Source organism: Falco biarmicus, chromosome 9 (assembly GCF_023638135.1).
Source record: "Falco biarmicus isolate bFalBia1 chromosome 9, bFalBia1.pri, whole genome shotgun sequence".
In the NCBI taxonomy this organism is placed as follows: Eukaryota; Metazoa; Chordata; class Aves; order Falconiformes; family Falconidae; genus Falco; species Falco biarmicus.
Window position 1 is genome coordinate 6,069,325 of NC_079296.1, and position 22,559 is coordinate 6,091,883.

General features: G+C 49.5%; 1 protein-coding gene across 2 annotated transcripts in view; it reads right to left on the minus strand.

The window, feature by feature from the left end:
- The window catches only part of VAV2 (vav guanine nucleotide exchange factor 2), a 149,269-nt gene that overhangs the window by 16,484 nt on the left and 110,226 nt on the right, over positions 1 to 22,559 (minus strand). For both annotated transcript variants that reach the window (XM_056351785.1, XM_056351786.1), the window contains exons 4-11: positions 22,165 to 22,233; positions 12,706 to 12,808; positions 10,252 to 10,350; positions 8,703 to 8,771; positions 7,976 to 8,076; positions 4,316 to 4,415; positions 2,892 to 2,987; positions 2,226 to 2,294 (exon numbers count right to left, since the gene is read on the minus strand). In XM_056351785.1, coding sequence (XP_056207760.1) covers positions 2,226 to 2,294; positions 2,892 to 2,987; positions 4,316 to 4,415; positions 7,976 to 8,076; positions 8,703 to 8,771; positions 10,252 to 10,350; positions 12,706 to 12,808; positions 22,165 to 22,233 — 706 coding nt within the window. The remainder of the gene's footprint in view (positions 1 to 2,225; positions 2,295 to 2,891; positions 2,988 to 4,315; positions 4,416 to 7,975; positions 8,077 to 8,702; positions 8,772 to 10,251; positions 10,351 to 12,705; positions 12,809 to 22,164; positions 22,234 to 22,559) is intronic.

Sequence of the window (22,559 nt, forward strand, 5' to 3'; positions counted from 1 at the left end):
GCTTCCAGCTTGCTTCCCTGGGTGCTCCGGATTGCACCTGAGCCAGTGAGAGCGCTGGGATGCTCACCCTGTCCTTCCCAGGGACACTCCAAGATAGCACCCCCATCTCCAACACCTCTGGGCCTCCAACATCTCCCACCACACAAGGGCTATGTTATGAAACAAGGAGACAGCTGATGGAGCTTGTTCTGTCCTGAAAAATTCCAAATTTTAACCCATCAAAGAGAAAGAACCCTATCCCTTCCACCAAAATACTTCTTGCACTCTTCAGAGAGTATTTTCCATGCCCATTTGCTTCTTATCTGCTCCCTGCCTCCTTGTCTCAACAATAGCTCTTGTCAACTTGGATTAAATCTGAACATGGGATTTTTTAAGACTTCCCCTCCGGGTCAGACCTTCCTCAGCTTCCCAACATCAGAAGGGTTAATCACAAATGATGATCACAAATCTACGTGACAATACTTATAACATCACAAAACAGCCCAGGGATGGTTATGAAGAGTGACAAAACCAAAAGCCTTATGAAGCAGCATCCTCCCTCACGCCTGAGCCTTGAGCTGAGCTCTCTCCTGCTGAACAGGCCACCCCTCCACAAAGGGGAAACAAAATCCCAGGACCAAGCGTGACCTGAAACAGCACAGCAAGGTGCAAACTGGGCTGCGGGATGCAACTGGGAACCTGCCCCAACCAGCACCTGGGGGGCTCAGTTCTGCACATGCAGGTGGATGGTTGGTACCTGGGCCAAATACCCTCACACAGAAGTTTTTGGGGCAAATCCTGCCCCTGCCTTATGCAAATGGGGCAAATTTTTGCAAATTTTGAGAAACCCTCTGCAAAATAAAGGGAGGTGAATCCTTTGGGGAAACATCGCTCTATTTACCCCTCCTGCACAGCGCTTGCCCCGGACAGCAGCAACGCCTGCTGCCTACCCGCACAGCAGACAGAAAGGCTGGATTTGCGATGAAAAACATTACTTGTAAGTTCAACCTTGGTTTACAGATCAATTAAAACCAAACCGCATGGCTTCCTATGTCCCTGCTGAGCCGGGCGTGCTCTGACCTGCACCCGCGCTCTCCCGGTGATGGGGCGATGAAACAGAGAAACCTCACTGATGGCTATTGGCAGCTCCCTACAAAAATTGCTGAGCCTGCAGTGCAGCCGGAACATATATACCGTTATTTATTAGCAGCATCATCAGTGGGTGCCACGTTAGGAGGCCATAATCAGGGTTTAACAAGTGTCACCAGGTTCAGCGTTTGTTTGAGGCCACAGCGATGTGTTGTGCAGCGGTGGGCTGGGAACGCAACGTCCTTCAAACAACCTTAACTTTAAAGCGACCTACATATGGGCTTTAGATTGCCGGGCTTGCAGGGATAATGGCTGAAAAGGTCACCCAAGTTATGTAAGCGCTAGGAAATGCAGTGCTGTTACAAAAGCTGGGCTCGGAGGTAGAAAACAAAGTGACCTGAGAACGTGGGAGCAAGCCCAGGGATGAATCCTGCAATGCTCTCTGGAGGGAAAACCTGGAGCTAATGATTGGTCTCAAGTCAGATGCTGCTGACGATGGTCTCACAGTGTGAGAGTGCAGGGAGGGGGATGTATCCAAGTCAGAAAACATTTGGATAAATTTATTTTTTGTTGCTGATGGTTTTCCTGAGATCTTGGGGGCTTCAGCTGAAAGCTCACGAAAACTTTAAACAAAGGAAAATTTTGACACCAGCAGTTTTCATTTGTGCAGAGAACATTTTCGCCTTAATAAAAAAAATACTTGGATAAAAGGATTCCCAAGCAGCACCTGGATAACAGCGTACGGGCAATGCTCTGCACAAACACAGGCACAGGCTCCCGTTCCTGCAATACTTCCCAACTTGCTGATACATCTGGAGTTCCTCCAGATCCCTCCTAGCAAAAACAAGAGCCGAGTCTGGCACAGCCTCCCTACGCACAACAGTAATTAGTGAAAAGTCGTAACTTGTCAACAAATACCAGCTTCCCCAGCTGCTTAAGGAGGAAGATAACAGCGCTGACTACCGATCTGCTGCGAAGCAGTCACATCAAATGGCAATCGATATACACACATGTCCAAAAGGAGGAGATGGTGCCTTCCCTCAGGCTGTTATAAAGTTTTTCCATCTAAGTTTTTGTTTTCTAGAAGCAGAGGGGTCCCACGTTCCGTTGCACCCCAAGCCCAGCACAGCCCCACCATCGCTCTCATGCTCCTGTACCTGCATCGCCTCCAGAGCCTCCTTCAGCTGTTGCTTCTCTGGCCGATCTGAGGAATGGCTGAGCAGCTCCTGAAAAAAAAAATAAAAATAAAAGTAAGGAGCTTGGGGGTGCTACGAAAGCTGCCCACATGCTGCCTGCACCAAGCAGGTTATGACCTGCGGGCAATGGCTGCCTGCTGCCAGGGTGGTGGCAGGGATGCCGGGGTGGTGGCAGGGATGCCAAGGTGGTGGCAGGGACGCTGGGGTGGTGGCAGGGACGCCGGGGTGGTGGCAGGGACGCCGGGGTGGTGGCAGGGATGTTGGGGCAGGCGACTGTGGCTGCAGCCGTAGGACAGGGAACATGCCAAGCGGCTGGTGCTCGAGAGATCTGTTACATGAAGTTGACGGGAGGAATTTCACACATAATCAGATTATATGCAAGCTTATTTTATATTCATTAACTGCCTCTTGTGGCTAACAAGTGCAGAATTACCCTAGGTCACCGTACTTTAAGAGATGGCACAAATATTATGTCATGTTAAGTAGCTCTAGTAATTATTTCGTTTGAAGGAGGAACCCCCTCCCCTCACCCTGCATTTGGCAATGATTCACTCTGCACTGTAAAAGCCAAACGATGCTACAGTGAGGATGGCAGCTGGAGAGATGTGCCAACACTGAAACACTTACTTTTAACAGGAGGTGATATTTCAAAACTCTTTGCATTGGAACCACCAGCAGATCTTGCAATTTGAATTTCCCATCCTGAACCTTCAGCGTGCATTCCTATTAAAGAAATCAATAAATCAGCAGTGAAGCCACTGGGGGGAAACAAGGGCTTCCCCCCCAGAAAAACCCTCCAGTGTCCTGTGGCTCTTCAGTTTTGCCCCTGCACACTCAGTTCTGATGACCTCGTGGTCCCTGCCTGCACCCAGCCGGTGTCAGCGCTCCCACCACAGAGGTTATCATGGAATAAGACACAGGGGCTGGACCCTAATATACAGACATTCTCATGCAACTGAGCTCCTCTGGCTTAATGAGATACTGCTCATTAGGGGAGCACATGAATGCTCTCAGACCTCGGGAAATGTCAAATGAAACACATTAGCTTAACTCACCTCCTCGATGGCTCGAACTAACGCATTTTATTTGCGAGGGGCTGGGAGCAAGCACGCAGACTGATGCTGCGGCTTCGCTGATAAGCATTAAATCATTAAGATGAGCTAATGTGATCAAGGAAGTTTTGCAACAGTTACCTTTGCCCAGACCCATTTAGAGACGTGCCTCTGCTGTGCTGGCTGAGACCCCCTGCGTGCCCCCCCAAAGATGAGCTAACTGCCACAAGAGAGGGAGAAAAAGGAAAAGCACGGGAGCAACTGGATGCTACAGCCACTGGCTTTACGCAAGATCTGGAGAACGTGTTTTAAAGATTAAATGCAGTTTTATCCCTGAATTGGGTTGCTACTTTTGCACAGAAAATCAAAGAGTGTTTGCAGAAAATGAGGTAACGTGTACAGACAGCCCAGCAAATTCAGATTAGCATCAAGAGCAAAGCGGGAATTAAAGCAGGGTAAAAACAGCAGCTCAAACAATGCATCCCTTCTGGGGCTCCTTTGATTTACTTAATATCTGCATCAGCCCCTATTTACACTAAGCCTTTACACTGGGGAATGAGGACAGAGGACTAATCCGGGCACTCGCCTGGGGACTTGGGTTCACCTCTGGCTGCCCTGATGCTGCGTGTCACCTTGGAAAGCCACGCAGCTCCTGCCTTGGGGATGCTCAGTGCCTGTGGGTCTCCCTGCACGCCTCAAAGAGGAATTTGTCCACAGCCAGTCCCACGCAAATAAAGTCACCTGGCTTGTTTTAACTTGGACAAACTCAGGGGAGGAAAGACAGGGAGCATGTACGGCAGGGAGATGAAGGGGCAAGCAGGTCTTCAGGACAAGATACCCCCCAGCTTTTCTCCCTCTCTGGGCAGCACAGACTCACGCCCACATCATTCCCTTCTCTTGCTAAATCAAACATTCCCAACACGCCATTCTCAGCTCCTTCCAAAACCCATGACAAGGGAGGTGGGCAGCACTTGGCTTTGGTGTTCCCTGCCCACTCACCTCCACCTTCTGCCTGACGTCCTCCCTGTTGGCCAGGAGGTGGTTGAGCGTGTTCTGGGCATACTCCATGTGGCTGCAGTACTTGCCGTAAATCAGCAGCCTGGAGAGGGGGGAAATCACAGATTTAATCGGAAACACTTGCTGGCAGTTATAACCTGTTATAAAAGATATATATATGCTTATATACAGTGAAAGGACAAGGAAAACAGCTATTCCCCTATATAACTGCTTAGAAAAAGCATTAACACTCTTTTACTGCGCGGCTTTTTAACATTTAAATCTTTTGAAGTTTCCAGAGCTGGAGCCCATGGGGGTGGATTTGGCTCATGATGAGCAGAAAGGGCCAAGTGGCCAGAAGAGCCTGTTTTCCGAGGTGATGGCTCATCTCTCCCCTCCCCAGCGGGATGCATTTAACCACCGCTTCCCAAGGGCTGTGCTGTCGGAGCATCGCTGTAACGAAGGGAAACCCAGGTCCACACTGACAGACTTTCCTAGAGCAGGTCACAAAGTGGCTCTACAAGAGGTACCTGCATCCCCGGTACAACGGCCCAAATAGGAAAAGAAACAAATCATAGGAAAAGCAAAAAGCTGGGGCCCCAGCCCTGCCCAAGCTGCCAGTCACCTCTGGCGCTCGCCTCTCCCGGGGAACGGCTCCAGCCCCAGCGAGGGTCTGCGGATTAATGAAACCGTGAGGAGGGGGCAGGCGCTGAACCCCTGCAATCCAACCCTACCTCGGCTGCAAGTCAGCTTGTTCTCGCAACTACACCACCACCATAAATCCTTGATGCCTCGACAGGCGCCATGCTGCCCTGACGGCCACCCGCCGGTTTTCTGGCTGCGCCGTATTAGCACTGGGGCTGGGGAATGCAGCAGAGCAGGGACGTGCTTCAAGACCAAATGACAACAAAAATCCGCTTCCTGAGAGCATTTGTGAAGGCAGCCCGCTCAAGCATCACGTATTCATCTCCCAAAAAGCCTTCATTTCCTGAGTCACCTCACAGCCCAAAATAAAACTGCCACCACCGTGGCTGATGTGTGCCCCTCTCTCCAAGGGTTTCTAGACATTTCACCAAGTAAGAAAGAAGGCAAGAAAATCTTGATTCTTCAGACATGCCCAGAATGGATATGGGTGATGATAATTTGCACCTCATCAGAAAATGAGAGGCTTCAAATCCCCTTAAAATCCAAGGACACATTTTAGAAAGCTCCTTGCAGGATGGGCCACGGGGACCTGGAGATCAAAAGACTGTGTAATTTGGGAAAAGAAGACTGTCACAGCCTTTGGAAACACAGTGAAGTTCTGTATAGACACCATGGGCTATAAATTTAAACACCGGACACAGTCAGAGCAGTTTTGCTCTGGATTCCCCCTTTTTCCTCCACTTTCCTCATTAATCCTTCATGACAGGTCTGGGCTGTCCTCCCCCTTCCTTGCCGTTCGCTGTATTGCTGCTGATAAGACACGTATTCCATCACAGGCTGCAACTCATCCATTATTTCGGGACCTCATCTCTTGATGGAGACGATCTGGGAGCACCTGACCCGGTGTTGCTCTGTAAACGTGGGACTCTTGGACCCCGACGGGGAAGTGAATAGAGAGATTTATGGGAGCTGCAGTCCCCGGCGAAGCAGCAGCCAATACAGATTATTCTTCTGCCTTTTCCCCTTGACAACTTCTGAACGTGCACAATAATATCTACCTTGCCAGCACTTGGAGAGTTTCAAAGAGGCTTCAGGAGCATAAATTCAAACCTCTGGCTTTCAGAGAAAGAGATTTACAAACTATTTCCTTCTGAAAAAAAAAACACCAACCAACCAAAACCAAACCTGCAAAGCGGAGGAGCAATACATCATTTTGCCGGGATGTCTCTGAGGATGTGTAAAGAAGTGAGAGCTATTTGTCACAGATACAGTTGATGGAGGAAGGTCTTATACACAGGGACCAAGCAGGTGCTCTGGAGGTCCACATTCCCTTCTTGGTGGGTCTCCCCAGGTGAGCTCACTTTCTCCTTCTGCACCCCCATTTCCTTGCTGTAAAATGTGGTATCATTGTTTTTCCTGATGTAGGAAAGGACCATATTTAGATCAGGTTGCTCCAAACTCTTCATCCTCAAGAGCCCAGTTTTGAGGTCTTCTGGTCAGAACTCCTCGTGAGCAGCAGCTTCCCATGGCACTGAGGTCCCTGGGACCCCCAGGGGCTGAATGCAGCTTCAGATTTGCCACCGCCACCTCACAGCCATCCGTCTGGCTCCTTCCCTCACCTCTCAGGAAAGCTTTTAGGTCCTTCCAAAAGTTGCTTGCAAACTCCCTTGGGAACTGAGTCAGTTTGCTCACCCGCCTGCATGAAACCCATCAGCTACAAGCACTCTGCTGAGCTCCCACCAGTACATTAACAGAAGCAAACATTTATTTAAGGGCTGTCAGCCCAAAACCAAGCCTCATGCTCCCACCAGCGCATTAACAGAAGCAAACATCGCAAACATTTATTTAAAAGCTGTCAGCCCAAAAGCAAGCCTCGTGCTCCCGCACAGCCACGCGGATCTCCTGGGGGAGCAGTGTCACCTCCGAGATGCCTCCCGTGTCCCTTCCCTGCCCCCTGCGTGCACAGCTCTGCCCCGGGGATGGCACCAGCACACACAGAGCGGAGCCAGGAAATAGGAGATCCAAATCACCTAAGTGAGTTTTATGAGTATTTTTAAATTATTTGCATTCTTCTTTGGAAACTTTTTTTTCTTATTATTTAATCCAGACAACATTCCCTTTCTAAAAAGAGGTGCTGTGAATGATGGAATATCTGACCTTACGGTGTATTATTAATGCAGATGGTATTTCTGGAGTTATTGACTTCTGAATGGCATTTCTGTGTCTAGACACTGGTTTAATCACAGTGAAATAACACTCTGGCACGATTCCACAATGAATCAGGCCTTTGATTAGTATTAAGGATACTAAAGGCTTTTATTAACCTTATCTGTGTGTTCTGGGGTACTCCTGCCTGCAGCTGCCAAAACACAGAATCTATTATGCTTGCAAAAGCAACTTTTACATTTATTCACCATGCAATAGGTGCGGGACAAGAGCAGTGCCAAGTACACAATGTTTTTAGAGTGAGCAACCGCTTTGATCTAACCCAAGCAAAGTCTCCCCTGCAAAGGAGTCATCCTACTACATCACAAGCCCTCAGAGCCCTGCTGCTGCTTGGAGCAGACTACACTAAACCCTTGAAGGCGACTGAGGTTTTATCCCACTCCAGCTCACCATAACTGTAGCATTCCCCCCTCCGTTACACCCCTGTAAATGCACCATACACTCAGCCTGCAGAACAGCCAGTCTGACGTGGGATGCTGCGACCAAGCAAAATTCAGGTGCAGACACGGACTTGCAGGAACAAGCACCCCCGGGCTGGTTTAGCCCGGTTGGGCAGAGAAGAGACGGCCCGAGCTCTGCCCCTGGGCGACTCGACATGGCTGGGGTTGGATTTGGCTGCTTAAGTGTCGGCACTGAGCGATGTTTCGGCTGCCTGAGAGCATTTAGCTGCGGAGGATGCAACACTGGTCTGCTGCGACAGGCATTTCTGTTCACAGCTCACAGCTGGGACCCTGCAAATATTAACCCGTATCTGTTCAAACCGGAGCTGCCCGACGACCGGGTTTCCTTTACCTCTCTTTGAATTCCAGAAACACTTTTGCCAGGCTGCTTCCTCCAGACATCATAGACACGTCGATGGCTCTCAGGAAATTGAAGTGCACTTTAATTAGGTCCTAAAAGGAAGAAATAATCAATACTTTAAACACATCCAAAGCAAGTGGGCAAACAGAGCCTAAAGAAATGTACATTTGCTACTTAATCAGGCAGTCATTTTCTCCTCTTTTTTTTTTTCTCCCTCTTTTTAGTTGTTTTTAAAATAAGTCATTCCTGCAGCCCTAAACGGCCAAGAGTGCAAAAGTGTAATTCTGCCAAGAGGTTATACAGTGATAAATGCCTCGGGACTTCCATGTGTATTAAAATCCCTTTTGCAGGTCTGGAGGGAGCAGAGGAGATGGGCAGGCTCCAACCCAGGCCCCGTGCAAGCCAGCACAGAGGTCAATCCCTCCATCCTGGTGTGCCCAAACCATCTCTAAGCACAGCTAAAATACACAGCCCCAGCCCTGGAACATCCTCTGTATAAAACTGGTTTCTTACCTAGAGTTCATATAATCCCCAACTCTACAATTGAGTGTTAAAGAGTATCTCCTAAATGCATTCAAGCTCTGCGGCACGTGAAGGGCCGAACATCTACAGGTGAATGCACAAATCTAACATGAAATCGGAAAGCCTTCTTCGCAGGAAGAGGGCTGAGCTGCTGTGAAAAGAACAAAGATTTAAGCCACAACGTCTATGTCGTTACCTCCAAATTGATAAAAATAGCTTCCATGTCTTGGGGAGTCAGTACCAGCCTCAGTGGGTTCATGTAGTTCTGCAAGAGATAAATGGAAAAGGGACTGAAATATGGGAGAGGAGCGAATGAGGATGGTTGTTTGCAAGGGAGGCATTCTTCCCTGCTTCACCAGCTGCACATTCCCGGGCAGGGAGAAGCCAGGTTTTAAGGAATTAAAGCCCTGGCAAAGGCAAACGAACAACAAGGCGCTCGTCAAGACGGGGCTGTGCCAGGGGCACAAGCAGAAGCCAGGAATCCCTGTGGGTGCATCTCCCCCCGAGCTCCCCTTGGTCCTCACGGTGTGGGAAGGGACAAGACCCCCGCCCCACGTGTGGGCACAGCCCCCTCTCCTGCTCCATCCGGCAGGCGGATTTAAATGCACGCAGCTTCTTCACCTCGCCGCCGTCCTTGGCTGCAGTTGGGAAGCGCTCGGAAGCGCCTTTTCAGCTCTTCAATTATCTCACTTAGGATTTCGCCCTTGAAAAAGCACCGATGATGTGATTACATTGGAAATGCCTTTCTGAACAAATACATATTAATAGAAACATCTGCATCACTTGTAACTACAACTAACCCTGACACGATGCAGTGAAGACAAGATCCTCTACCATTAACACACTGGCAGAACCACTTTTTTAATGGATAGCAAAGCCATAATTTAACTCTTCCTCTAGACTGACAAGGGTTAGTTAGATAAAGGACTATGTAACTATTGGATACATATATTCAATGTATGTATATTGGGTATATCTGGGTATTTTCTTGGAAAATGAGAAATGTTATTCCATCATGCCTGGTTTCACTCACAGCTTTTTTGCAGGAACTTTCGGTAGACAGAAGCAAATAATTGCAAAAGGGGAGGAAACAAAAGCGTTAGGATGATTAGGGATGGCAGCTTGGTTTTCACTATTGTTCTTCATCCCTGATGTTTTCCTCAGAGCTCCAGGCTCCAGCCGTATCCACGACTCTGCCACCTTGCTGAGGTGTTTTTATTTTTATTTAAAAGAAAGGCACACCAATAATTTATCCAAACCAATTAAACCCCATGAATTTCAGCAGCAAAATGTTATTTTTAATCCAATTAGTTTCAATGACAAGTCAGCGTAGCTTCAGCACTTTTGAAAAACACCCAGAATAAAGAAATTATTCCCTGGCAATTGAAGCCATAAGATAACTGCAAACACAGTTCTTACTGGCCAGACCAGCCTGGCTGAGTGAAGAGTGGGAGTCTCTTACCCTGGGGTAGGGAAGACACAGCAGGATGGTTTTCAGCCTATTTCCAATAGGCAGTAATCAGAAAAAACACGCTGTTTGGCTCCTACAGTCACAGGCTGCACATTTGTGCTTGTCAGTATGGGTTTTCTGGATCCCCCTTCTCTCCAATTTTACATGTGAATGCATCGATCCTGCCTCATCACATCTGTCAGCTCTCGCAGCGAGAACTAATACAGCAAGATTAATGCAAGATCAAGTGACGATGTGGAAGGCGACAGTATAGAGAAGATGGCTCAGTTCTTACCTTTTCTATATCTTCAAGTGTTTTGTAGTATTTGGCCTCAGTTTCTTGGATTTCTAGCAAACAGCAATTTCTTTTGTCATCTTCTGTCATTCCCATTTTCTAGAAAAAGGAAAAATAATGTGTGGCCAGATACTCTTAAGAGTGGTCCAGCAACCTGCTCATGCAGAGCAGAGCTCCAGGCAAACTCAGAACAAGCGCAAGTTCGAAAAGTCAGGAGAGTACTGTTACTGGATTATGTTAAAGGAAACCGTTTTTATCCCATAAAATGAGGAAGGAACCTTTGCTGTACTATTGAATGTGTTTCAACATGGCAAGTACTACACTTTTTGCATTTATTATAGCTGCATCACCTAATGACTATCAGCTAAAGAAGAATAAATAAAGAGTTAAATGCTGGTTTTCCCCGATTTTTTTTTTTCTTCAGATGAAACTCACAACAGAGCCTAAGTGGGTCATAAATAATAGGTTAGACTTACGCAAATCCCTTGCTAGGGCTGCCAATTCTCATGATTTTAGGTCAAATCTGATAATACACACTTTTCTCAAAGCCCCAACTCCTAGCGCCACTTTTATTGCTCTTACATCTGTAAAGCGGAGCTGAAAACATGTGTCGGGAGGTGCTGCGCTTGTCAGTGCAGCCTCTGAAGTCGGGAGGTGATTCAGCAACGGGGTTTTAATGATCATGCACAGGAATGGACCCCTCTGTACATCCCCTTGCAACTCACAGCTCAGACCTACCAGCTGGATGGAAACCAATATTTTAATCGATGCATCTTACCTGCATATATCTAATCTGAAGCGTGCAGAAACACAAGAAACCAATTAGCATGACACACTTGCTATTGCAACAAACCTTAAAAAAAAATCCAACATTTAGATGGATATGTGGATGCTTATATTAAAAATAAACTCTTTTGCTCAGGGAAGGGGGGAAAAGGGAGTCAGAGACATCAACTCCATCACTGCTCAGTGGTGTCCAAGAAAACCTAAAACATTGTGGAGGGAACAGTGTAAACGTGCCAGTTCCGCTGGCCCTAATCCTGCACTACCCAGCTGCTGGACACCAAAACAGTGGGAGTTTCCCCCTGGTTTTGCCATTTATGCAAGAAATTCCTACCAAAACCTTCCCAAGGGGCAGTTCTTGGGCCAAATAGCTTCTGCAATTGATGGCAACATGGTAAAAACTCTGGTGGCTGACTTCGGCATTGCTACTGTCAACAGCCTCAAGGACTTTGGCCGGATCAGTGGGAATATTTTGTGCCTGACTCCTTGATCCAGACCAGTTTTCGGTGTGCAGGGAGCTCCTCAGGCTGCAGACCAGGCGTGAAGGGATGAGATGCCTCACCCACCATCACCATGGTCTTCATGCCACTTGCAGCAAAGCCCGGCAGAGGTGAGATACGGGAGCGCAGGCACCGGTGCTGCACAGCTCGGCTCGCCTGCTGCGCTCCACGGGGTGCTGGCACAGCTGCACACCCCCCATTTAATTCATCAGTGCACTTGTCCATCGATCCTGCTTTGTTACAGGGAGGTATCTACAGTTTGCAGCTCGAGACAGTAATTAGAGGCTGAGCAAAGCCTGGGGGTGGCAGATATTGGAGGGCGGGAGAAAACTGGGAAGGTCACACTGCAGTGGAAAGGTCCCTTCCAGCTCTGCATCAGCAGAAGCCAGGGCAGCCCACCTCCTCGGTGCTGGGGACACAGGTAGCGAGGGTGGCTGTGAGCACCTTTGGGGAGATGCAAGGGTCACCAGCACCTTCCTGGCTCATCCACGGAGCACGATACTTACACCAGAGCCCTTGGAGTTCATGCAAGTCCCTTCATGGGACTGTGCATGCCACACACTCAGGTTTCCCCATCGTCAAAAGGCTTTTAGAGGTGACTAATGGGGTTGGCTGCTTGTCCTTAAAGCCACATAGGTCCCTGCTGCTCCAGAAAGCTCCACTGTAAATATCTACCTGCTCCAAGACACCCAGGCGGGAGCAGTGGCACAAACAAGTGCTGGATCCTCCACGCACAGATCTGTCAGCGCTCATCCCGATCTAAAAATACCCGTGGCAGAGACTGCACATCTGGCTGATGGAGCAGGCAGAGCTGCCATGCTCCCCCTCCCCAGAAAGGGCTGAAGTGACACACACTGCCTTGGCTCAGCAGCTAATTGCTATTTTTAGCTTATCTTTTAGGGCTTATTAGCTCTCCCTTTCCCTTCCTCCTCCTGAACTCCTTCAGATGACAGGATGGGCTGGGAAACTCCTCAGAGAACCCCTCTGGGCCAGTGCCATCCCAGCTCGGCTTATTTTTACCACTCACGAGGCAGTCTGGTTTCAAGGAGCGATGCAAAGCGATTCGCTTCCCTGCAGCATCACCTATCACTGGTGAATACTTATTTAATTGAATCCTCTCCCTTCCCCTCCCCATCAGGGTGTAGCTTTAAAAATGCATATAAATTGTTACCATGGGCTGCTGAACTTCCACTCTGATGATATCTTCATAGATATCATCGCCTTCGTCTTCACAGGGGACGCAGTCATAAATATCCTCGCCCAGATCATGTTCGCTGGAACGAGAAGGAGAGTGATGTAGCGTTTAGAAGAGGATACATTCACCGTCACTTGATCAAACCAACAACTGCTCTCGCACCAAGGAGGGAGGATAACCACAACAAGAAAATCCTCCTGGCCCACAGCACTGACACGTTCAGTCCATGGTCTCTGTTTTCCCTGGCTCGGTACCCACTGCACATCTCTTTCCGCTTGCTGGAGGCTGGGAAAGGCGTGATGCTGCTCGCCATGAGCGGGGATGGCAGCCAAGCAGCCGCTCCGAGCGCCGTGCCAAGCACGCCCGTGGTGCCCAGTCCAGCGCAGGCTGCCAGCTCGGCCCCTGCGGAGCTTTTGCTCAGTGCTAATCGGCCCGGCTGAGACGGACCCACCGGCAAAGCACCCAGTGGGACCACCTGAGCTGCTGCACATGCCCAGGTTCTGTTCTACCTGCCTCCGACGATGCCCACAGCCTCCTGTGCATCCCCTGCCTCTCCGCTTTAGGGCAAGGAACATCTCCTGTGTCAGTGGCTTTAACGACATTATACTTAGAGAATAAATTGTCACTGGCTGGAATTTGGTTTGTGTAAGGCACTGCACTCACTCTTTGTCTGTTTTTGCTTTTCTGTCACAAAAAGGCTTTCTTCATGCCAAAGAAACCATCCCCCTTCCCCCCAGGAGAAGAAGGTACAGCACTAAGCAGGTACCAAACGACCATCTGATGGCTCCATGCAGCACGAAGAAGCATCCCAGCCCTGCCTCGCTGAAGGGGAAGCGTGACGGGGTGGAGCCGACCCCTGGGCTGTGCCAGGACTCGCCACAGTGGCCAATCCAGCCCAGGCAGCCACCTCCAGCCACAGGCATCACATTCAGTTTTAAAAGCTCTGGATCCATCCTCCGGGTGATGCGCCGGCTCCCACAAAGCACAATCCCTGCCCTGATGGGCAACTGGGTGATGTTTAATCTAACATTTCCCAGAGGAGGTGGAGACAGACTCTCCTGATCACCATAAGGCAATCTCACCAGATGCTCACCAGCCCCAGTGCTGAGCAGAGCCCAATAACAATATTTACATCAGAGATAAATTAAGCAGGGAAAAACCTAACATTTTCGGAACTGGTCACATCACTTATGAGATGCCCCTGCAAGCACAGGCTTTAAAGGCATCACCGTTGTATTTAAAGGTGAGTATTTAATTGTCATCTGAGCCTTTAAAACCTCCCCCCCAGGGGCTCCTAAGTCTTAGAACACTTTTGAAAATTCAACCCTTCATAAATACCAATTAACAATAATAATTTTAGCACTTAGATCTACAGGTGCTGATTGCTAAAGGCTCCCACTGAAGTCAACCCCATGGGATCAGGACAGTGTGAAACGCTGGAATATCAAGCAGCGTTGGCATATTTTATGAGCTGTCTCTTTCAACATCGATATTAATTACATACAAATATATTTAGGTGTAAAACCGTGCTCAAACTGTAACACTCGACATCTCTGTGGTATATAGCATGGAACAGCAGAACACATCTGCTTGTAAAACTGGGCTTTATTTCTTTTCTAAATACAGCCCTTTCTATTTTTAAAACCAGATTTATTTAATAAAAGTTTGGGGATTTTAAATAAATACACTGGCATGATGTATCTGTCCCATTCTTCCAGAGTGATGCATTGCAGCTGCTGTAATAATGCCCACTAATAGCTGGTGATCCATCTTCCCCTTCCCAACCGTCGCCGCCACCGTTATTATCTGTACCAATATTTATATTCTCAGCTCCGCTCCTTATCCAAAGCGAGTAACTCCCAGTTCCTGATTAATCTTCCCTTCCCGCCTGCACCTCTCGGATTGCTCGCTGTCTCTCCATACATCATTTCCCTGGCTCGAGGGTCGTTAGGAAACGTATGGTTGGGTTAATGTCACGAGCATGAGCCTGGCTGGGTGTGACGTGATCACGGCGAGTGCTGCGGTGACGTTGCTGCTGGAGCTGAGCCCTCTTTGTGTGACGGCTGCTCATCACCAGCCGCGACAGCACTCAGCAACTCTTCTGGGCTACGTGCAGGAGCAGAAGGCAGCATCTTGAGGTGTTCCTGGGAAGCCCCGCATCCTCAGCATCACCTGGACCTCCTCTCCTGCACACAAGCACACCCAGGCACCATGTCCAAGCCTCAGACCCCAGCACTGCCTGCCCCCAGGCTGTGGCTGCTGGGTCCCCAGCCTGCACAAGCCCTCCTTTTCTCCCCTCCCCCAGGCAGCCACAAGCTCTGGACCACAGCTGGGCACACACCAGGACATCACTATGAGAAACCCAGGTGGCAGCGTGGGATGCTGAAGGGGTTTTACTAAATCACAGGCTGCCTGGACCGAGCCTGGAGAAGGATGGGTGCCCCATGGACCTGGCCCAGCCTGACCCTACCTGGAGCTCCTCTGGGCCACCAGGAAAGGGGCAGGAATGCCCTCTGAGGGGCAACACAGCAGATGTGCCCACAGAGCTCCCAGACGCCATATGACAGGAACACTGCACCCATCACGTGGGGCCACATCCTGCAGCACCTCGCCATTCTCATTGCTCTAATAAACAGGCTGAGCCCCTGCTGCTCGTCAACACTGCTAGAAGCCCATCCGATCTCTGATTTCTGGCCTCGGGCAAAAAACAGAATCATAGAATCATTTAGGTTGGAAAAGACCTTTGAGATCATCATCTCCAACCATTAATGCAGGACTGCCAAGCCCACCACTAAGCCATGTCACACAGGAACAGCTCCCTTGTCCTGGGGCCATCTAGAAAGACACCTCCATTCCAGAGCTTCGGTGAGAGGCACTGGAGATGCTCAAACCCAACAGCCGTGGTGGTATTAAAACAACGATACCTTTGTCTAACAGACCCTTATTTATTCAAACACATTCCTAGGACATCTCTGAGAAACACTAGAGGCTGCCAGTTTTATGGAGAGCAGTAAAACGTGCGGATCAGCCTCTCCTGGAGCAGAGCACGAGCAGCCAAGCTTTGCCAGTGCGTGTACAGCTGTTGACTCCGCTGCTTTGCACATATTGATTTTCATCACTCTCCACAATTTGTCTGTCAGAGTTGAAAACACACACTCTCCCCATCATTAACAAAGAGAACAGGCACTGGGATTTTTTTTTTAGCCACTGGCAACCTAAGAACACGCTAAATTTTAAATGCCGTAATGGGAGGGGAAGCGGGGCAGGTATTTTCCATGTTTAGCACGGTCCCCTGCTGTGGGAGGCAATCAATTCAGCAGCCCAAGCATGTCATGCGTACACTGAACAACTTGAGCAAGGAAGGCCAGATCCTCACCTCATTCTTCACAGAGAAAGGCAATTTACTCCTTCAACAAAAGCAGCAGAGTCTGCGAGTTACCCATGGGTATCAGAGCCTATGATCTACTGCCTGGATTAGGAGATTCATTGACAGCTCTGGGTTCAGGAAAGGGGATTTTATCCACCCTTCAGAGTTAACACCAGCATGTGCAATTACTGTTATTAGGATGGATGTAACCAGCTAGGGGCTGGCAGCATCTTACCTAGCCAGGAAAGCTCATTCAAAGCAAAAAGAATAAAGCTTTTCATACCTAAGGCAATTTCAGGCAAAACCCAAAAACTGGGCTGAGCTCTTCCTCCCTGGCGGTGCCCATGCTGTACAAACGCCCTCCCAAGCAGGCAACAGCCATGCCAAGGGGCAACGGAGGGACCGATGCCAGGTGGCTGCCTCGGAGTAAGGGACAAAGAGGGATGTGGAAAGAGCAAGCTGGGGAAGGGCAGGGTCCCTCCGTGACCCCCGGGCACCTCCAGGTGCCATCTCCCCAGACAGCATGCCAAAGTTGAGTTAGTTTGAGGAAGAACCTCATTGCCCTGGGTGAAGGCACTGGTCCCACTGTTCCCACCACTGGGAACCAGGCCTCCAGAGCTCAGCACTGGGCCAAAACAGAGAGCACGGTCTGCATTTGGGCTTTGTGAGAAAATGAGCCTCTGGACTGGGCTGCCCACACCCAAGGGATGGGCACAGACGGTCCATGATGCCCCAATAAATAACCAGCAGCAGGTCTGCTATGCTAAAGGAATGCTGTACATCATGTGTGCAATGACACCTTGGATAAAGAGGGTAAGTGGGGAAGTTCTGAGGGTCTTGAGAGCTACTGAAGGACCTCTTCATCCCTAAAAGCTGCTCTGGGAAGCTCATGAGTTTGTACCAGACTCAAGAATTCAAGGATGAGCCCAAGCAAGGCCCTCAGGGCAAACCCACCACACCAAAAAAAACCCATCCAAACCACAGCACTGCTTTCGATCTGCTGATGAAAGAGCCAGAACTACCAGGAAGAGCAACAGAAAGAGGAGGAGGAGAGAAGTAGCTATAAAAGAAGACAACCAAAAGACAAACCCAAATGTCCAACCCTGTGGCTCAGGTTAAGAGCCAGAAGCCCTCAGAGCCTGCACTTGGGTCTGGGCTGGAAATGCATTTGCAGGGTCTCCCAGACAGCTGCCCAGCAGCTTCAAGGCTCCAGTTTGTCCCAGTAATCCTCCACTTTCTTATTCTTACTCTGCACTTTGAGCTATAAATAGACGGTTCATCCAACCAACCCCCTCATTCACCGTCTCCGTCAGCTGAGGACAAGCAGAGCCCTATATTTGCAGCACATCTGGCAGGCTTAGGTTTCAGGGTGAAGGAGTGCAAGATGTGCAGTCATTGGACTCGAGATCTTGCAGGGTTTTAAATAGCCAGATTGTACTTGGACGGAGACATGCGTCTGGAAATAGAAAAAGAAGCATTTTGCCATCTCTCCTACTCAGGTCTTAGGTTCCCCATTCAAAGTGGAACGTTCTAATCCCAAGAATGAGCTTCACACAGCTATAGCAACTAACACGATCCTAGAAATGGCACAAGCAGGACATACAAAAGTCTTTACTGGTAACAAAGAAAAGACACGTTTACAAGTGCTATGGCTTGAGTGCCTTGTACCATGGAGCCATTTATTTCACTGGCTGGAGTGCGTGGGTTTTCCAACACAGCAAAAATAATGAGAAAAGTGGCAGCTAACTTATCATCTCACCTTGGCTCTTCTATTCATTACCTTTTTTAACGCACTTGAGAAATTCTGCTGATCACATCACTATTTTGGAAGATACGAGGAGGCAATGTTGGTGACAGCAGTGAAAGAAGTAGGAGAAACTTCAACAAGCAGCTCTTGGAAACAGGTTGTTGGCAAAGTCCGTGCCCAAAGGAGTTGCATCGCTTGAGAAATTGAGGCCAGAAAGAAGATCTTCTGCAACTACCCTTCCCTACGATGAAAGGTTTGGGAATACACCACTATCCCCAACACTTTCCTTGAGGATAAATCCCCAGCGAGCTGTGGCTCAAAACAAGATCAGGGGACACCGACCTGTGGGGCAAAGCCCCCCCCAGGGGCACACACCAGCTCCAGTGCAGGGTTTGGTGGGGCACTGCTTTGCTTAAAGCACTTTCTCTGTCCATTTTGCAACACTACAACCTCTCCCCTCAAAGCAATTCGCTTTTAAAGGAGGGAAAAAAGGTAAAAGTTATGCAAATTAGATGTTTTATGTCAAACCATTCGCGGCACTTCTGCCTGACTGAATTCTTCAAATAGCTACCAAACCACCCAAAAGCCACTCTACATGTAATCTACCCGAGCCTGCCGGGCTTCATGCCAGTGCAGAGGGACAGAGCCGTGAAGTGGAGAAGGTTCATAATAAAGAAGGTTCTGGTGCTGCAAAGAGGACCAGGATTAACTGGTCTCATAAATTTAATGAGACAAAATAACCGGAGAGCACTTAAGTGGCAGCAAAGAAAATTCAGGTTAGACGTTAAGTATGACTTCTGAAGTACCAGAATGATCTGGGGCAGCTGAAACAGCCATCAAGAGAGATGGAAAAGCAGTTGTCAGGGAAGATGCTCAGCAGTAAGGCAGATAACTACCCACTGCCTTCAGTGCCCAGCAGCCGTAGCCATGTGGGAAACAGCAGCTCACATCCCTGCAAACCTGCGGGAACATCCTCAGGACAAAAGTCGCTTTGATTTTTGGGGGGCAGGCTCCAGCAAACGCACCCACGTGTTGCCATTGCAAAGCTCCACTCCTTTCCTGGGCAAACACCCCCAGCACCGGCTGCTGCTCTAGGGTCTGGCATTAGGGCCCGCCGAAATAAATCAGGCGGCAGAAGACAAGCATCCCTTTACTGCCGCTCCCAGTATCGATCAGGCACCACTCGCAAACTGGCCGGCCCTCGCCATCTGCCCGGGCTCTCTGCAGGCTGCCATCTGGCCAACGGCAAAGCAAACCAAGGGGCTGCCGGGCTGAGGACAGGGAATCTATGAACTTCCTAGTTCCCCTGATACCCTTTTAGTTTCCCCTCCCCCTTCCATAGCCAATTGTTCTTTTGTTGGGTTTTTTTTCCGGGTTTTTTTTTTTTTGGTTTGTGGGGGGGGTTGGGGTTTTTTTTTTTGTTTTTGTTTTTGTTTTTTAATCAAAATAGCTGTTTCCAGGCAATTATCTGCCTTGATCTGCTGCATGGCTGACCCAGGCTGGGGAGCTGCATGCTCGGCATAGTCTCTGCGATACCCCAAAGGTGAAAGCACAATGGGTTCATCAAGGCATGAACGGCTTTTATACACACCAGCACCCCGCGGCCACCTCGTGCTTGCACGCAGACAGCTTGTTTCTGCAGTGCATGTAAACGGCCCTTGTGGCACTGCTATCGATCCACCCAGCCCTGGCGCTGGCTTCTGTCCCCAGCTGTCACCGCTCCTCCACGCTGGGAGCGACCTCGCTGCTCACTGGGATGAAGGTCCTTGGTCTTTAGAGCATCGTGGGAACAACAGGGACAAAACTGGTTCCTTTTCCTTCCCAAATCGGCACCTCTGTCACAAACATGTTTAGATTTTAAATGCTTTGCAGAACAGGAATTTGCCCAAAATCTCAAATGGGGGACACCAAACCGCTCCGAGTACTTAAGGCTGAAAGGCAGCACGTTGATACTCTCAAAACAAGCCCCACTTCTACCAGCCCCCGAAATGTCTTGTCAGAACCAGCTCAATATTTATCCTGAGCTTTATATCCCGGTATCCCCACAGCACAATGCCCAGGCAGAGCTCCCCTGGGGAGACTCTTCTCTCCCGGGGGGTGGCTCAGTGGTGCTGAGCCCCCTGGGATTCTCCCTCCTCACCTGCACCCCAGCCCCACATGCCCAGCGGGAACAGCAGGCAGGACCCTTGCAGCAGCATGTTTCACAGTGGTTTTACGAACAGGACTGTGCATGCCTCCAAAATGATCCAACTAATCACTCCGATAGGTGTGATGGAGCAAGTTAACGTGGAAAAAACATGCAGAGGTGGCGGGGTGTCCCTTGCAGAAGGCAAGATTGCGGCGCCTGGTTGGGTGTGCAGTGGTGGTTCCTTCCACGCCTTGGGTCACTTCACTGCTTGCTATGAAAACCACTTCCTTGCCTCCAACAAAGCATTTCAGATGCACTCGGATCTTCCCAAGGCTGCTGGATCATCAGCAATATTCAATGCAAAGATGCTGGATGGACTGAATCATTCCCAGCTCATGAATGACGCCCTTGTTTGGCTGTTTGGAGATCGGCAGCAGCTAAGAAAGAGCTTTCTCATGCGGTCCTGCGGTCTGCCAGCGCCCAGCATCGGTGCCCAGCACGCACCATTGTGACCAGCAAATTCCCAATGAAAGTTTCCTTGTCAAGCACGGAGAGACGCTCCTTGTCACAGGGAGAAAGGGGGACTATTGCTGATGTGTCTCCAGGCAGCGGGAGCGGCAACACTCATGCTAAGGGGCTCTCCAGGGCTTCGGGGTTTTTCCAGTTACGGGTGAATTACGTCTCCGTTTCGTAGGTTGTGTTTCCATGCACAACCTGGCTGCAGCAGGAGCGCACATCTGGATGAAGGGATTAGTGCAATATCCCCACACTGGTTTACATCCACCTTTCCCCAGTGGTCCTAACTACAGGTGCAAAGAAGAGGATTTTGCAAAGAATGGGAAAAAGGGGAAAGTTAGAAGTTGGAGACGATCTGGGACAGAACAGGGCAACCAATAAGAAATAAACCTCTAAGTCATCTGAGCACAGGACTTGGGCATCTCACAGAGGCAGCAACTTGCAGCCATGAGCAAAGGTCCAAGGAACAGTTTGGGAAGCTTCCACCCAGACAGCCTGCGGGAGCTGCACTGCTGGCAGCAGAGCAGTTGAAGTTGGGAACCCATCTTCAACACCGAGTAACCTACTCCGAGTTACTGAGTAACTCCCCCATTTCTAGGAGAGCGCTTGTGTATAAGTCCACAGACAAACCTTTCTCCAATAAAAAACACACCTATGTGTGAGCATCAGGAATTTTAAAACCTAACATTACAGGGATTTTGAAAACTTTAGGAGAGGGGGGATAAAATGTTATTCTTGAAAGGACCCCTTTATAAGTCAGAATTTTATTAAACTGTAGCTGCTGGGAGCAAACCGCAAGCGGGGGATTCTAGAGTACTCCATTCCCTCGACTAGTAATTTATGATTTACTTTTGTAATAACTGAAGCCATAAGGAATTCATTGGATTAAGGAGTCTTATTATTTATGTTGTGGAACAATAATATTTAACTGTATAAAGCCACATATCCACCCATACAGACTTTTCCCCCATACGAACCAGGCTGCACTTCGTAAGTAAAACCCTGGCTGACGGGAACGCTGCCATCGAATTCCAATAGCGCCAGTGTTTCACCATATACATTGTAGTTCAAGGTTGCTTTTAAAAGCCTGTTATGTCATCACCATGGGCAGCAAAACACAGACAGCAGAGACACAGATTATATATAGACACAGAAACCCCAGCAGCATCACCCTGCAACCCACCGCACCACCAGGATGGGTCACCTGTGAGGTGCTGCCCACTGTGGTCCAAATAGACTCACAGGGGGGGCAGACCCGTGTGCCAGCACCCATGCAGCCCCCAAAACGCCATGGGGGGGTCCAGCACTGAGTTAGCCATCGTACCCCTGTCCCAGGGAGTGGCTCAGCTCCACTCAGCTCAGAGGACAAATTACGTCCCGGGGTTTTACAATTAATGATGGGATTTAGCAGGCGGAGGGGCTCCCTGTGGACTTGGCCCCCCTCACACCCCGCAGCACCACTCATAAACTCAACCCGATTAAAAGTGATGTATCCCAGGGCACTATGTGGGAAAAGACAGGCTATTGTAAGAGCACAAAAATCTCCTGGCAAGACGATCAAAGCAGCCGACCCAGCTCTCTGAGCCCTGCTGTCAAATTTTATCTGACTTTGCTGGAACTACATCGCAACTTTTCCCTTTTTGTGTCCCCTCCCCGTGAGAAGGCGAGGCCACTTACTCCGCCAGCTCCTCCAAACTCCGATATACATCGTCATCATTTTCCGTGGTCTCCTCTGACGGGAAGGGCCTGGGGAAGGAAAGGAATGACAGCGTTACTGGTGTCTCACCCCTCGCCGCAGATCCCCTGAAGCCCCAGCTGAACTCAGCCCAGCCCTGAGCATCCCGTTGAGCTGAGGGTGTTTTGGAACAAAACATTCATTGCAAATACATTTTTTTTCCTGTTGGGGTATTAGCTCCCACAACGACATCATCTCTGCTGCTTCCCGCGGGCAGCACTGGGACAGCAGGACGAGAAACCAGGTGGTGAGGCTGGTTCACCGCAGGGCACCGTCTGAGCACTGAAGCGAGGAGCTGCATCGTCTAACAGCATCTCAGAGACCCCGGAGTCTGAGT